Here is a 13,362-nt window from a genome sequence, read left to right as displayed (position 1 = left end):
AGGAATTGAGGAATTATAGGCATATTCCGTACATTGAAGCTGTGAACTTCAGGTGGATGAAGCGATGCAGTGGAGAACTGCCTACAGTTCCTGATTGGCACGCATGGTTTGATCATTTGTCTGTGGGTGGAAATCAGCTAGACTAACCTGCGTTCCGAGTGCTGAACAGAATTCTTTTCTGACACGTGAGGTGCACTATTGGCCAAAGTTGGAGACAATCTCAGAAAGGATCCCATGTAACCTGAAGAAGTGCTCTGTAAGTAACTGGGCTGTTTCAAGGGTGGATAAAAGCTTGGGCAAAGCAAGGAAATTAGCAGCTTTAGAAAACCAGTTAATGATGGTGAATTACCCGATGAGGGTGGAAGGCCAGTGATGAAATCCAAAGCGATAATGGGACAATGGGCAGCCAGGCATAGGAAGAAAGAGTCTCAACAGCCCAGCAGGTGGCAAGCTCAATGGCTTATTCTGGCCAAAAACCGATCAAACAAGGACATACAAACATCTTTTGCCAAAGATGACCACCAGAACAGAGGTTATAAGATAGATATTGTTTCATACTAGGCAAGGCAAGTTTATTTATATAGTACAATTCAACAACAAGGTGATTCAAAGTGCTTTACAGAGACATTAAAAAACAAAAACAAATAAAAAGCATGATTTAAAATTGAAAGTAAAAAAAAGTAAAAAGGAAGGAACAGTATATAAAATCAGTAGTTAAAATTTAAGTTTTGAAATTTAAGCTTAAAAGTGTGGATTTGGTGTTCTATTCAAATTCAGCTGAGATCAGGTGAGTCTTCAAACTTGATTTAAATAAACTGAGTGTTTCAGCTGATCTGAGAACTGATAACACAGGACAGAGGCAAGAGGGTTTCTTCCTCTGAGATGAAGAGCTGCAGCAAAACATTGCTTAGGCTGTCTAAAGATTCCTGAGCTGTGGGTTTCCACTGGAACGAGACCTTGTCTGAGGTGAGATTTATTAGAGGCAAGGCAACATTATCGAAGTCCCAAATAAATCTACGATCTACAAAGACTCTTGTAAGGGACGGGGCAGTGGGCTCTGTGCTTATGTCCTTCAGGACTGGTGCCGTAGCACTAGAATTATAGACAGTCACTGCTCACCAGACTTAGAGGCCATGTCCATTCAGTGCAGGCCCTTTCATCTACCTCGTGAGCGAATGGTAGCCATAATTACCATCGTTTATATCCCCCCCAGTGCTACCATTTGCTCAGCACTCAACCATCTCCAACTCATCCTCAACAAACCGCAAAGTGAGCACTCGGAGGGCATCCATATTGTTTCTGGGAACTTTAACAATACACCTTTGAAATCTGTACTCCCCAAGTTCCATCAACACGACACTGTGCCAATGTGTACAATAACATCAAGCAGCCCTACAGAGTGACACCCCTCCCCCACCTGGGGCGATCTGACTACCTCTCTCTCGCCTCCTTACACTTCTTACACCCCCTCTAGGAAACAAACCCCTCTGAGTACCTGGGTCATTAAATGGCAAGATGATGCTCTTTTCCAGCTACAGGATTGTTTTGATCTGATGAACTGGTCCATCTTTGAACAGCAGGACCTGGAGACCTTCACTCAATGACAGTGACCAAAACCATCCAGGTTTTTCTTAACCGAAAACTTTGGATGACAAGTGAAGAATAGGCTCTGATCAAAACTTGAAACTCAGCCCTCAGGCTGAGGAACAATTCTCTGGACAACACTGCCAGAGCCAGCTTAAAGGGACGGGCATCGAAGAGGTCAAGGAGGACCATAGGAGGTGGATAGAGGTCATTGACAACAACCCTTCCCATGTGTGGAGAGACAACCATACCCTCACCATCTACAAAATCCCCCTACAGCATTCTCAAACTTGCAGAGGAGTTCAACGAGTTTCCTCAGTTTGAGCAAATCCAGGCCAAGACTTCTCACCACTCCATGACAGGTAAACCTGAGCAGAGGGAATATACAGGTAAGTATTGCTTTCACAGTTTAGTGGAAACATTAACTCGAGGCTTGGAGCTGGGTGGCACTGACTGTTGCAAGACAACAATCCAAGTAAGACTGAAAATCTGCCACTCCCTTAAGAAGAGACCACAGAAAGGACATCAGGAGCAGGAGCGTGTCTCTCCAAAAGTTGATTCTGTTCATCTGGACGTAGCAATTTGTGGGAGAAACGTTTCATCACTCGTCCAAGTGACTTCTTCAGTCTCAGCTGACTGCAGGTTTCCCCAATCTTATAAACAGTACATTTGCATAATGACTGAAACCAGCCCACTGAAGGAACAATGGGCTGGGATGTCAGTTCCTTAATCTTAATTATGCAAATTCTCATGACCATTGATTAACAACCACTGACCAAAGCCCACTGATCAAAGACCACTGATCAATGGCCATGAGGAACTGACCTCCCAGCCCATTGTTCTTTCAGTGGGCTGGGACTTCACTTGGATGAGTGACGAAACGTTTCTCCCACAAAACGCTACGTCTAGATGAACAGAATCAACTTTTGGAGATTTACTGACCTGGATGATTGAGCATGCATCAAGACGTACAGGTGCGTGATTAAACCAGGTGTCTGGACACAGAAGGCGAGATACCCTGGAGAGTCCTGCCTCTGTACCAAAACCAGAATACACAAATACACACGACAGAGGAGAGAGAGAGAGATAAGAGGTGGGAAAGACAGAAGAGCTAGTCGACCAGTGAGTGCAGACGGACCGTCACAGTAATAGAGAACCAAACGTGGTGAAACAAAGAACATCGATTCTGACTTCTGATTTTCTCAAAATGTATGTTATTGTCTACTGAAAATTACATCTCCAATAGTTTTATTATTAATTTAGCCTTAGACTTTTAATTTATTGAATGGAGACCTCAGTGAAAAAAGTTAACTGACCATTTTCTGTTCCTTGAGAGGGACAAATTGATTATATATTGTCCTTGAATCCTGGGTTTCCAAACACAGCGAATGTCAGTTTGACATCAGATGTTTCAGTCAGTTTTGTCAGGATTTTGAAGTCTGCCTAAATAACTAAATAACCTTGATGAAGAAATAGAACATTCTCTGAAGTTTTTAAGAGGAAGAAATTCTTTAAACCTTTTCTACAGCTTACTGGTTTTACATGTTTTACTTGTGTCGTTGAGTGGTTGCAAATATGACTGAAGAAAATTGAATACCATGGTCATGTTGAGTTTTGTGGCTCAGGATTGTTGCAAATTCTCAAAACTACTTACTTGAAATATTTCATTGAGTGTCATAATAAAATGTGCCAATATTGTTGGACAACAGAACTTTGAAGATGAAACAATTGCTTCAAAGTAAACTATAGAATAGAAATGAAAATTAGTTTTATCTTAAAGGACCGAGATTGCTGAAGAAGTTCATCAGCAGTTCTTGGGAAACCTCCACAAAGTTACTTTCAATGATGACAGCGTTGCACCATCTCAGATCTGGCTCATCAGGCTCATTATGAATGAATGAGAGAAAGACTATTCTGCAAATTGTCATAATACCCTTATGTCTTTAAGCCTCACCCAACAACTTTTGCTGTGTAGGATGTTTGAAAGCTCTATTGTTTTAGTTACAACCTTATTTTTGTTGTTATTGTTTAGAGAACAAACCACAAATGGATCTGAATGAAGTCATGAGTTGAATCACACAGCTGTCAAGTTTTGTAGTAGAACATGTTGGGCATGCTCTGTTTAAACCCTACACTGAAAAAAGATCAAAGGTACAATATAGCAAAACCACTCAAAATAAATTGATAAGGTGATAGTTATGGCTCTTCTCCATACAGTAGTATTTCTTCCTCCAAACAAGTTGTAAGGGGTACTCCACGTTTTGACCTGCCAGCATCTTTGCTATGGTGAGAATAAGAACGTAAACTGTACATCAGACTGACCTAAGTAGTTAGCACATTTGGTTTTAGTAATATTAGTTATTTTTGCAAGAGACTGATTTTACAAAACAAGAATTCTGACTTTCAAAGACTCGAACAAACAAATTTGCAAGGTTTTTTCAAAAGAAGACTAATTCTGGATTGCTGCCATCTTTTGCTTTAACTGAGTAGATGTGCAGCAACAAATTCCTCCAAAAAAGTTCTGAGATTTCTGTACACGGTCCTATCACCAAAGGTTAACCTCTCATTGCTCTTTCCAGCTGATGTCACTCACCTAACAATTATTCCTATCCTTTTTCATTACTTCTGAATTCTATATTAACTCCTTCCAGTTAAACTGAAAGATTCTACTTTCGTATAATGTCTCTACACCATGAAAAGCATTTTATCAAAAAAAGAAAAAAAAACAAGTATTATTCTGAGGCATTTGTTTTTTTCTTCTTAATACTATCTACAGTTTAAAAACTTAGCAGTCTGTCTCAGGTACTGCAGTGAACTCAGTCAGATACATGGTGAAGTGGCTGTGGTGCCACTGAGTGAGAGCTGCCTTGCTGACATCTCGCTAAAATGGATTGAAAAACAGAAATCTACAGAAAATTTGAATACTTACTGTCACAGAAACAATGTGGTCAACAGTGATGAATGCAGAGCTATCTTATGATTGTTGTTTCTGGGCTTTCACTGAGTCTTCACACCTACTCATGTTTCAAAAGCAAAAGCAGACAAGTGGGCAGACCTCCATATTTGACAGGAAATTACCTGCCAGATAAAAATAAAATTTGGAAAATGAAAAAAATGTAATGTTTCAAAAAGTAATAAAAGCGTAAAAAAAGAATGAAAATAAAACAAGAAAAAATGTTAAACTTTGTGGACATTGTAAGAAGGGTAAGAACCTGTGGGCAACTGATAAAAGAGGAGGACATCTTACTTTTACTCCATGGTCTTTTATCAGAATCTGAATCAGTCCAGCTGCTACTGCTACAAAAGACTGCTACATTTTATGTTGGGGGTCAAATTGACCCCAGGAAACAAAACCTTCCAAACATGACTGCCATATAATTGAAATAACTAAGTAAAATTAAATGTAATATTTAAGTAGTAGGTATTTAATATGCAAAATCGTTGAAGTTGGTCAAAAATAATAAGATGAACTAATTCAAATGGAAGAAAATGTTAGATGAACTTAAACTGTTAAAGTTAGGACTGTTTAAAAAAAAACTTTACAAAACTTAATTTACTTAATTATTTTGAGTGTTTGGTTTAAAGTGCACGCAAACAGTTTTCAAGCCATATTTCCAACTTGGGAATTAAAAGATGGGATTGGAGTTCATTTACACCTACTTTTCTGGCTGTTATGTTAATTATGTTATGAAAAGGCCACAAGCAGTTTCAGTGTCGTCATATGCATCATCTGTTTGACATGTGTTGAATGAGTTGAATATTGCAAGTCATTAATTGATGCATTTAAAAACTAAAAATAAGAAAATCTTGGCTTACTGTCCTTTTTTTCTTTTCTGTCTCATGTTCTCCACCATCCCTCATATCCATGTTTCCTTCTCATCATTGTTTGAACACCAGATTGACGGACAGTGGGTAAGTGCCTCCACCTCCTCATTAACCTTCCTTTCCCCAGCCCTTCCCATTTCCTTGTTAGGAAATCTAAATTAACATCAATAAAATGATGAAGAATGAACAGAAGTTTATTTTAGCTTCCTTTGAACCCTGTAAAGTTGAGCCATTTATTTTGTCCAGTTGATGGTTAATGGTCAGTTAATAGATATGTTGCTATCTGCAAACTCTTAAGCATATGAAGCACAGTGAATAAATATGTTCTGCAACTTTGCAGTACCTGGAAAGAGTACCATTACCATTACGTGATATTCATACTCAGGAGATTTGATATTTCTGGTGTTTGAGTTGACGATAGCTAACTTATAAAACTCGGCTAAAACAGCTAATTATAAAAACTGAATTAACGTTAGCCTTTTTTCCTAGAAAATATTTTGATGTTGAGTGTTATGTGAATGTGAAGTTTTGTCAGGATTCTTCAGCTTGACTAATAAAGAGTGCCAACCTGAAGATGGGAGTTTTGGTTTGGTTTTAAATTAAACAGTCTATTTTGCATTAGACTAATCTATTAGCAAAATTAAGCCTGGTCTAACCATACAAACCAATGACTGTAGAAAATATATATTTTCTGCAGTCATTGATTCAAACCATTTTAAAGTATGTCGGTAAAACTGGTGGAATGTTGTAAACAGCTTCATGTAAGAACTAGTTTCTTTCATCTAAAAGAAAATACACCTCCAACTTGTAACAGTGTGAAGAAGAATGTCTACCCATCCTTCAGCTGTATGCTAAATGCTAGCCCTGGCATACCACTAGGGGAAAATGTGTATCCCTGAGGGTAACCACCTACCAAATGAAAATGTGATTGCCCAAATCTGATACCTTTGAGGTGAACTGGCCCCTTTTAAGTTGCTTGTAGGGGTTGTGAATGAGCCCCATGAGAGTCTGAACTGAATCCAAACCAACAATTTTCTGTTTAAGTTTTAGAGTCTACTGATCTCCAGAAAAGTGTTTGGACGTTCTTAAATCCCTCTGTGCCAAATCCTGCCGTTTTAGAAAAAACTGTGAGGGGTTTGACTGGAAGGCAACACAGAGTCTGTGAAAAGTCCACCCTTGATAAAGACTTCTCTGGTTGATTAACAGTTTTGCTTTTACAAAGCCCATGAAATTGCTAATCAATGTGCTGTTGTTCTGTTGCTGAGCACATTTAAATGGTGAGGGATGGGTAGGGGGGGGGCTCATATTAAAAATGTGTCCTAATTCTGATCTCAGCCAATTCGCAAGGCTGAAGTAGCAGCAGTAGTTACAGCTCAACAGGCAAATAAATGTTTTTAAAAGATATAATTGTTCTTTTCAGTTTTGTGTCGCATATGGCAAAGACCAAACAATTTCTTCTCCTCCTCTCTGCTTTTTTTAAGGCAGGCATTGTAGGAAAAAGGAAGGAGCAGTAGTGTTAATTGAGGTAAGAAGAAGAAAAAAGAAAAGTTCTCAAGATTTGCTAGGAAGATTCAGAGCACTGAAAGAGAGCTGCCATATTGAAGACTTTTGGAAGGGAAAAAAATTGGCGATGACCTCTCTGGACCCGCAATTTGTCAGCGATCTGTATGCTTTGTTGATTGAAATTTTTAATTTGGGTGTTCTTTAGAAGGCCAGTGAAAGGGCATTGTCACTATGAGATGAACCCCCCTGCTGCTGCTACCATTCAGTGCCCAGCCCCTGCATTTTTTCTTTCTCTCTCCTTCCTTGAAGGGAAAAGGGTGCCATAAAAAAAAAATATATATATATGTATATGTATATATTTTTTTTCATTTTATTTTATTTTTTACGGAGTGGCAAACGAGACATGAAATAGTGGATTAATTGAATCTTGTGTGAGACTTTGGTCCTCTCAGCTAGAGCACTGCTTTAGAGGAATACAAGGCTGCTCTAATTGTAGGGAGATGCACAAAAAGTATCCTTCAGATTCCGTCAGGTTTCCAGCACAGATGGGCATATTATTCAGCTGCATAATGCACCCTATTAGCTGCTTAACACAGCAGCGTTACACGGATGGGAAGGTTTTCTAGGCTGTCCTGGGAAGGGGTGCATGTGTGAGGATTTGTTGTAGGTTTTTATTTCTTTTGCAGCACAGACAATACTGTTGTATATCAGAGCAGAGGGGTAGTCTGTATTATGTCTGTGCCTGGGCAGTTTCCTGAAAATAACAAATAAATAATGTGACTTTTTGTCCCCCCCTACCCTCATCCCTACAGCAACAGTACCACTCCAAAATTGATGTTTTGATTGACGAGGCATTAAAGGACATTATTACATCACTCGTGTCAAAGGTAAACCTCACCTTTACTCTTTTACGCTTTATTATTTTGTATATTTTTCAAAAATATTTTAGTAGGGAGAGGGGTCAAACCATACTCTTTGATAACCCAGCCTAGCTTTTGTTTGTTTGTTTTGTTTTTCCAGATTTTGGTATTTAGACACTTTTTTTCCTTTGATTAATTAATTTCATGCTTTTTTTTTTTTGTTAAAGAAATGTGAGTTTCATTTTACAGAAAGGGGGAGCTAATTTTTGTTGTTCTAAAAATATTCCAAGAATCTTGAAACAAGATTAGATAATAACTTTCCTCACTAGACTCAAGAAAGCAGCTAGAAACCTAATCTTAGAAGTGTTTTTGTGCTCCCACCTCTCTGTAGTTTGCTGCTGTTTTAAACGGTGTCCTCTCCAAGCTCTCAAGATATGATGAAGGGACATTCTTCTCTTCAGTCCTGTCTTTCACAGTGAGTAGCCATGTTTTTGTTCCTGGAAATGGAGTGCTGTGCTGTTATTTCACTGCTTATCCAGGCAACCTGTTATTTGCTGGAAACCAGATCTTGAAAGCTGAAAGCTGCTGCGAAATATGTGGAACTCCCTGTGAGTCTGTCTGCCTGCTGTTTTATTGTTCAGCCCATTCATCACATATTTGTGTCTCCATCCACATTGAGATCATTCAAGTTTTGGCTGGAAAATAAAGCAACCTGTAAATGCAAAGTTGGCTGCTCTTTGCATAGAGCCTATTGCAGCTGCATGTTACTTTTTTTCCACACAGTGTCAAACATATGTGAAAGATAAGGAGGGTCTTTATTCTGTCTGCAATACCAGAAACAAAGATTACATAACAAACCAGCATTTGGCTATCAAGTTGTTAATGAGCTTTTTTAACATCCATTGAAATTATAGAAGACTTAAGAGTTTAAAAACAATTTCTCAATTCAGTAAAAAGTAAAGAAATTCATACATATCAAACAAAAATTAAATTATGTTCCTTTTTTTTAAACTTGTGTCAGTTTCTAATTAAAGGTTTTTGACAGGTATGCAAAAGACATTGAATGTTACTGAACAAACTGTTGTTGAAAAGCACTCTTTTCTAAATATTTAGTTTGCCTTTATTCATAAGGGGTGCAACGATACTCGTATCGATATTGAACCGTTCGATACAGTGCTTTTGGTTCGGTACGCATGTGTATCGAACAATACAAAATTTTCAATTTATTTTATCAACTTTCCTTCTGACGATGCTGTCTGTGTTGAGCGCTCAGTGGATCTGCGCTCGACAGTGCAGCCTAGGCGGAGTAGTCGAACGCAGACTCACTGAGCGCAGGGCAAGCTAGCGAGACAGAAGTTAAGCTCGTTGCAACATGGCAAATTGAACCTCCCCCACCCTCATTCAGATGTGGCGTTTGGAATTATTTTGGTTTTCATGTGACGTATGACCCTGAAGGTAAGCGCTAAAGTAAAACAGTATGTCGGATGTGCCACGCAATGCTCAATTACATGGGTTTGAACTAGTGTTTTATGCTGGGCTCACACTGTGCGATTTTTGGCCCATTTTGAGCCGATTTTTGAGTCGTGCGACCGTTTTGGCGATCGGCCCGATATTGGCCTTCATCGTGCGTCGTGCATCGTGTAGTATACGTGGGGTAACGAGAAGCGATTAACACCTCACGACCAGCTCCCGATCATCAATCGCTTGGTCGTGAGGATTTGAAATCCTCACGACCGTCATGAGGGTGTCACCACAGTTTCTCACGCTGCGAACACGCAAACACAAATGTCAGTGAAAAAGACGGCGCAGCACGGCAGTGCAGCGTGTGATCTGGACACAAGCGATGGAGGCACAACTTGTAGAACTTTGGAAAGCTCATCCGAGCCTTTTCGATGTGGCCTCACAAAATTATCACGACCACAACAACCGTGAAAATAGTTGGATCTACATTGCTGCTCAATCACAGCTTCCTGATCAGTGTTTTTCATTAGCAATTTAGCAAAGTTGATGGTGGTGGTGTGCGTGTCTGTGTGAGTGAAAGACACAGAGAGAGAGAGAGAGCGAGAGTGAGCGACAGAATTTCTGTTATAACCTTCATTTTATGGACGCACAGTGTGAGCACTCAGGTCGCATCAGAGCATCGGGCCGTATAGTGTGAGACCCTGCATCGTGACCCATGAACTGCTAACCCCTGCGAGTCAATCGTACAGTTTGAGCAGGAGCTGAATCGCGCGACTGAAAAAATCGCACAGTGTCTGCCCAGCATTAGCGCAGTTAGCTCGTTAACGTGTTGGCCGTCCAGCCCCACGCACGGGGCTATCAGGGGTAGCTTGTTAACGGAGATTTGCCGTGTTGTGGCGTTAAGGTCATTTCAACGAGATTAACGCTGACAGCACTAGTGGGAACACAACGAATATGACTGCACATTTACACCGACATCATCCTAGTGCAAAGACAAGTGGAAGCAGACAAAAACAACAAGCACGCATGCTACAAACTTTACCCGAGTCATTTAGACAGCCGTTAGCACAGGATTCTCCTTATGGGGACCTGATATGTTTAATATGCTGCTGAGAATATAGCCCAGAAGAAGCGTATAGTATAGCTTTTATTTTGGAAAGAGCCATTTCTCTGTAATAAACTCTCTTTTCCAAAGATGAGTGATTCCTCAATCAGATACAGTGGGGCAAAAAAGTATTTAGTCAGCCACCGATTGTGCAAGTTCCCCCACTTAAAATGATGACAGAGGTCAGTAATTTGCACCAGAGGTACACTTCAACTGTGAGAGACAGAATGTGAAAAAAAAATCCATGAATCCACATGGTAGGATTTGTAAAGAATTTATTCGTAAATCAGGGTGGAAAATAAGTATTTGGTCACCTCAAACAAGGAAAATCTCTGGCTCCCACAGACCTGTAACGTCTTCTGTAAGAAGCTTTTCTGTCCCCCACTCGTTACCTGTATGAATGGCACCTGTTTGAACTCATCATCTGTATAAAAGACACCTGTCCACAGCCTCAAACAGTCAGACTCCAAACTCCGCCATGGCCAAGACCAAAGAGCTTTCGAAGGACACCAGGAAAAGTATTGTAGACCTGCACCAGACTGGGAAGAGTGAATCTACAATAGGCAAGCAGCTTGGTGTGAAAAAATCAACTGTGGGAGCAATCATCAGAAAATGGAAGACATACAAGACCACTGATAATCTCCCACGATCTGGGGCTCCACGCAAGATCTCATCCCGTGGGGTCAAAATGATCATGAGAACGGTGAGCAAAGATCCCAGAACCACACGGGGGGACCTGGTGAATGACCTGCAGAGAGCTGGGACCAAAGTAACAAAGGTCACCATCAGTAACACACTACAACGGCAGGGAATCAAATCCCGCAGTGCCAGACGTGTTCCGCTGCTGAAGCCAGTGCATGTCCAGGCCCGTCTGAAGTTTGCCAGAGAGCACATGGATGATACAGCAGAGGATTGGGAGAATGTCATGTGGTCAGATGAAACCAAAGTAGAACTTTTTGGTATAAACTCAACTCGTCGTGTTTGGAGGAAGAAGAATACTGAGTTGCATCCCAAGAACACCATACCTACTGTGAAGCATGGGGGTGGAAACATCATGCTATGGGGCTGTTTTTCTGCCAAGGGGACAGGACGACTGATCCGTGTTAAGGACAGAATGAATGGGGCCATGTATCGTGAGATTTTGAGCCAAAACCTCCTTCCATCAGTGAGAACTTTGAAGATGAAACGAGGCTGGGTCTTCCAACATGACAATGATCCAAAACACACCGCCCGGGCAACAAAGGAGTGGCTCCGTAAGAAGCATTTGAAAGTCCTGGAGTGGCCTAGCCAGTCTCCAGACCTCAACCCCATAGAAAATCTGTGGCGGGAGTTGAAAGTCCGTGTTGCTCGGCGACAGCCCCAAAACATCACTGCTCTCGAGAAGATCTGCATGGAGGAATGGGCCAAAATACCAGCTACTGTGTGTGCAAACCTGGTGAAGACCTATAGTAAACGTTTGACCTCTGTTATTGCCAACAAAGGTTATGTTACAAAGTATTGAGTTGTATTTTTGTTATTGACCAAATACTTATTTTCCACCCTGATTTACGAATAAATTCTTTACAAATCCTACCATGTGGATTCATGGATTTTTTTTTTCACATTCTGTCTCTCACAGTTGAAGTGTACCTCTGGTGCAAATTACTGACCTCTGTCATCATTTTAGGTGGGGGAACTTGCACAATCGGTGGCTGACTAAATACTTTTTTGCCCCACTGTACAGGGCTCGCAAAATCGCTAGCCCGACGTCCTGGAGCTAGCGATTTTTCCAGTCGGGCTACCAAAATCTATCTCTGCCCTGCCCGTCAGGCTATCGTAGGAAGGAGAAATATATGTCAATGCTTTTGCATTCTTTCAGAAATGTAGCTGGGTAATTATGTCATTGGCATCGGTGAGCCGCTGTCAATATGTGACATATTGAAATCGCGTTTGAATTTGCACTTGTTTTTTGCTTTCACTTTGCAATCGCGTGAACTGTGTATAGAGAGCGACAGCACTGATCTGTGAGTGATGATAATTTGTGCACCAATTCCTCTGACATCGTCTTATCAATCGTTAGCTTACTATGCAAACATGACAAGTGAAATCTCCCGCAGCTTAAACATGTGAGAGGTTGATCGCGCAGAGAATCGCTGAGCTTATGTGAGTGCGTGTGTAAAAGCAGCAGGATTTATATTTTAGTTCTGCTGAGCCAAATAAGACAGGTCAGGGTGAAGAAGTGACAGCCAAAGAAAAGCTTACCACAAAACGGAAAAGTTATGACAAATGAGACTATAAGGCAAAAAGAAAGTGCAGCTTTATGGTTTCATGGACAAAAGAATTTCTGTGGCTGCAATATGACGAGCTAAATAACCAGGGCTGCACATAAGTGGTCCGCAGGTACGCATTTGCTGTCAAAATAAAAAACGCGCACATATATATATATATATATATATATATATATGTGTGTGTGTGTATATATATATATATGTGTGTGTGTGTATATATATTAATTAGTCAGTTTTGTAAGCAATGCATTGAACTGATAGAGGAGAATTGTTAGTTCAGTGTGTTTGGGTTTCACACTTCAGTACATTATTATTATTGAAAAGGGGTACAATTCTTTTTTTAAATCCTATTTAATTAAGAAAAAAAAGTTCAATGAAAGGTCACTGATTCCAGATTTTTATATATTTATAGTTTTAAGGAGAGAACAGGAGAACAATCTTAAGCTGCTGTATCTCCCTCTATCCTATAATTCTCTCTGGTTCCTAGCTTACTTCCCTCTCAGCTCCTTCTTCTGGTGAAATTATAATGTAACCCCTACCTTGGCCTTCTGGTCTTTTGTCTAGTGGTAACCTGACATGTGTGCCTCTTTTGGGATAAAGGGCAGGGGGCGGAGCCTTTTGGACTTCACACCTGGTCACAAATACACAAAGCATTCATTTCTAGTTTTCCTTTGTTTCACTTCATTGTCGTGAGTGGGTCAGTTTATTTATGGCTGATTTCTTTTCCCAAATATAATTTTAGTAAACTTTTTCATTA

General features: G+C 40.3%; 1 protein-coding gene across 4 annotated transcripts in view; it reads left to right on the top strand.

Moving 5' to 3' along the window:
- The window catches only part of cadps2 (Ca++-dependent secretion activator 2), a 191,916-nt gene that overhangs the window by 155,153 nt on the left and 23,401 nt on the right, over positions 1–13,362 (top strand). For all 4 annotated transcript variants that reach the window (XM_076886194.1, XM_004556192.3, XM_076886195.1 and 1 more), the window contains exons 22-24: positions 5,482–5,496; positions 7,725–7,799; positions 8,164–8,247. In XM_076886194.1, the coding sequence (XP_076742309.1) occupies positions 5,482–5,496; positions 7,725–7,799; positions 8,164–8,247 (174 nt within the window). The remainder of the gene's footprint in view (positions 1–5,481; positions 5,497–7,724; positions 7,800–8,163; positions 8,248–13,362) is intronic.

The sequence above is a fragment of the Maylandia zebra genome, linkage group LG7 (assembly GCF_041146795.1).
Source record: "Maylandia zebra isolate NMK-2024a linkage group LG7, Mzebra_GT3a, whole genome shotgun sequence".
Classification (NCBI taxonomy): domain Eukaryota; kingdom Metazoa; phylum Chordata; class Actinopteri; order Cichliformes; family Cichlidae; genus Maylandia; species Maylandia zebra.
Note: the sequence above shows the minus strand (reverse complement) of the source record. Positions and strands in the feature narration are given on the sequence as shown.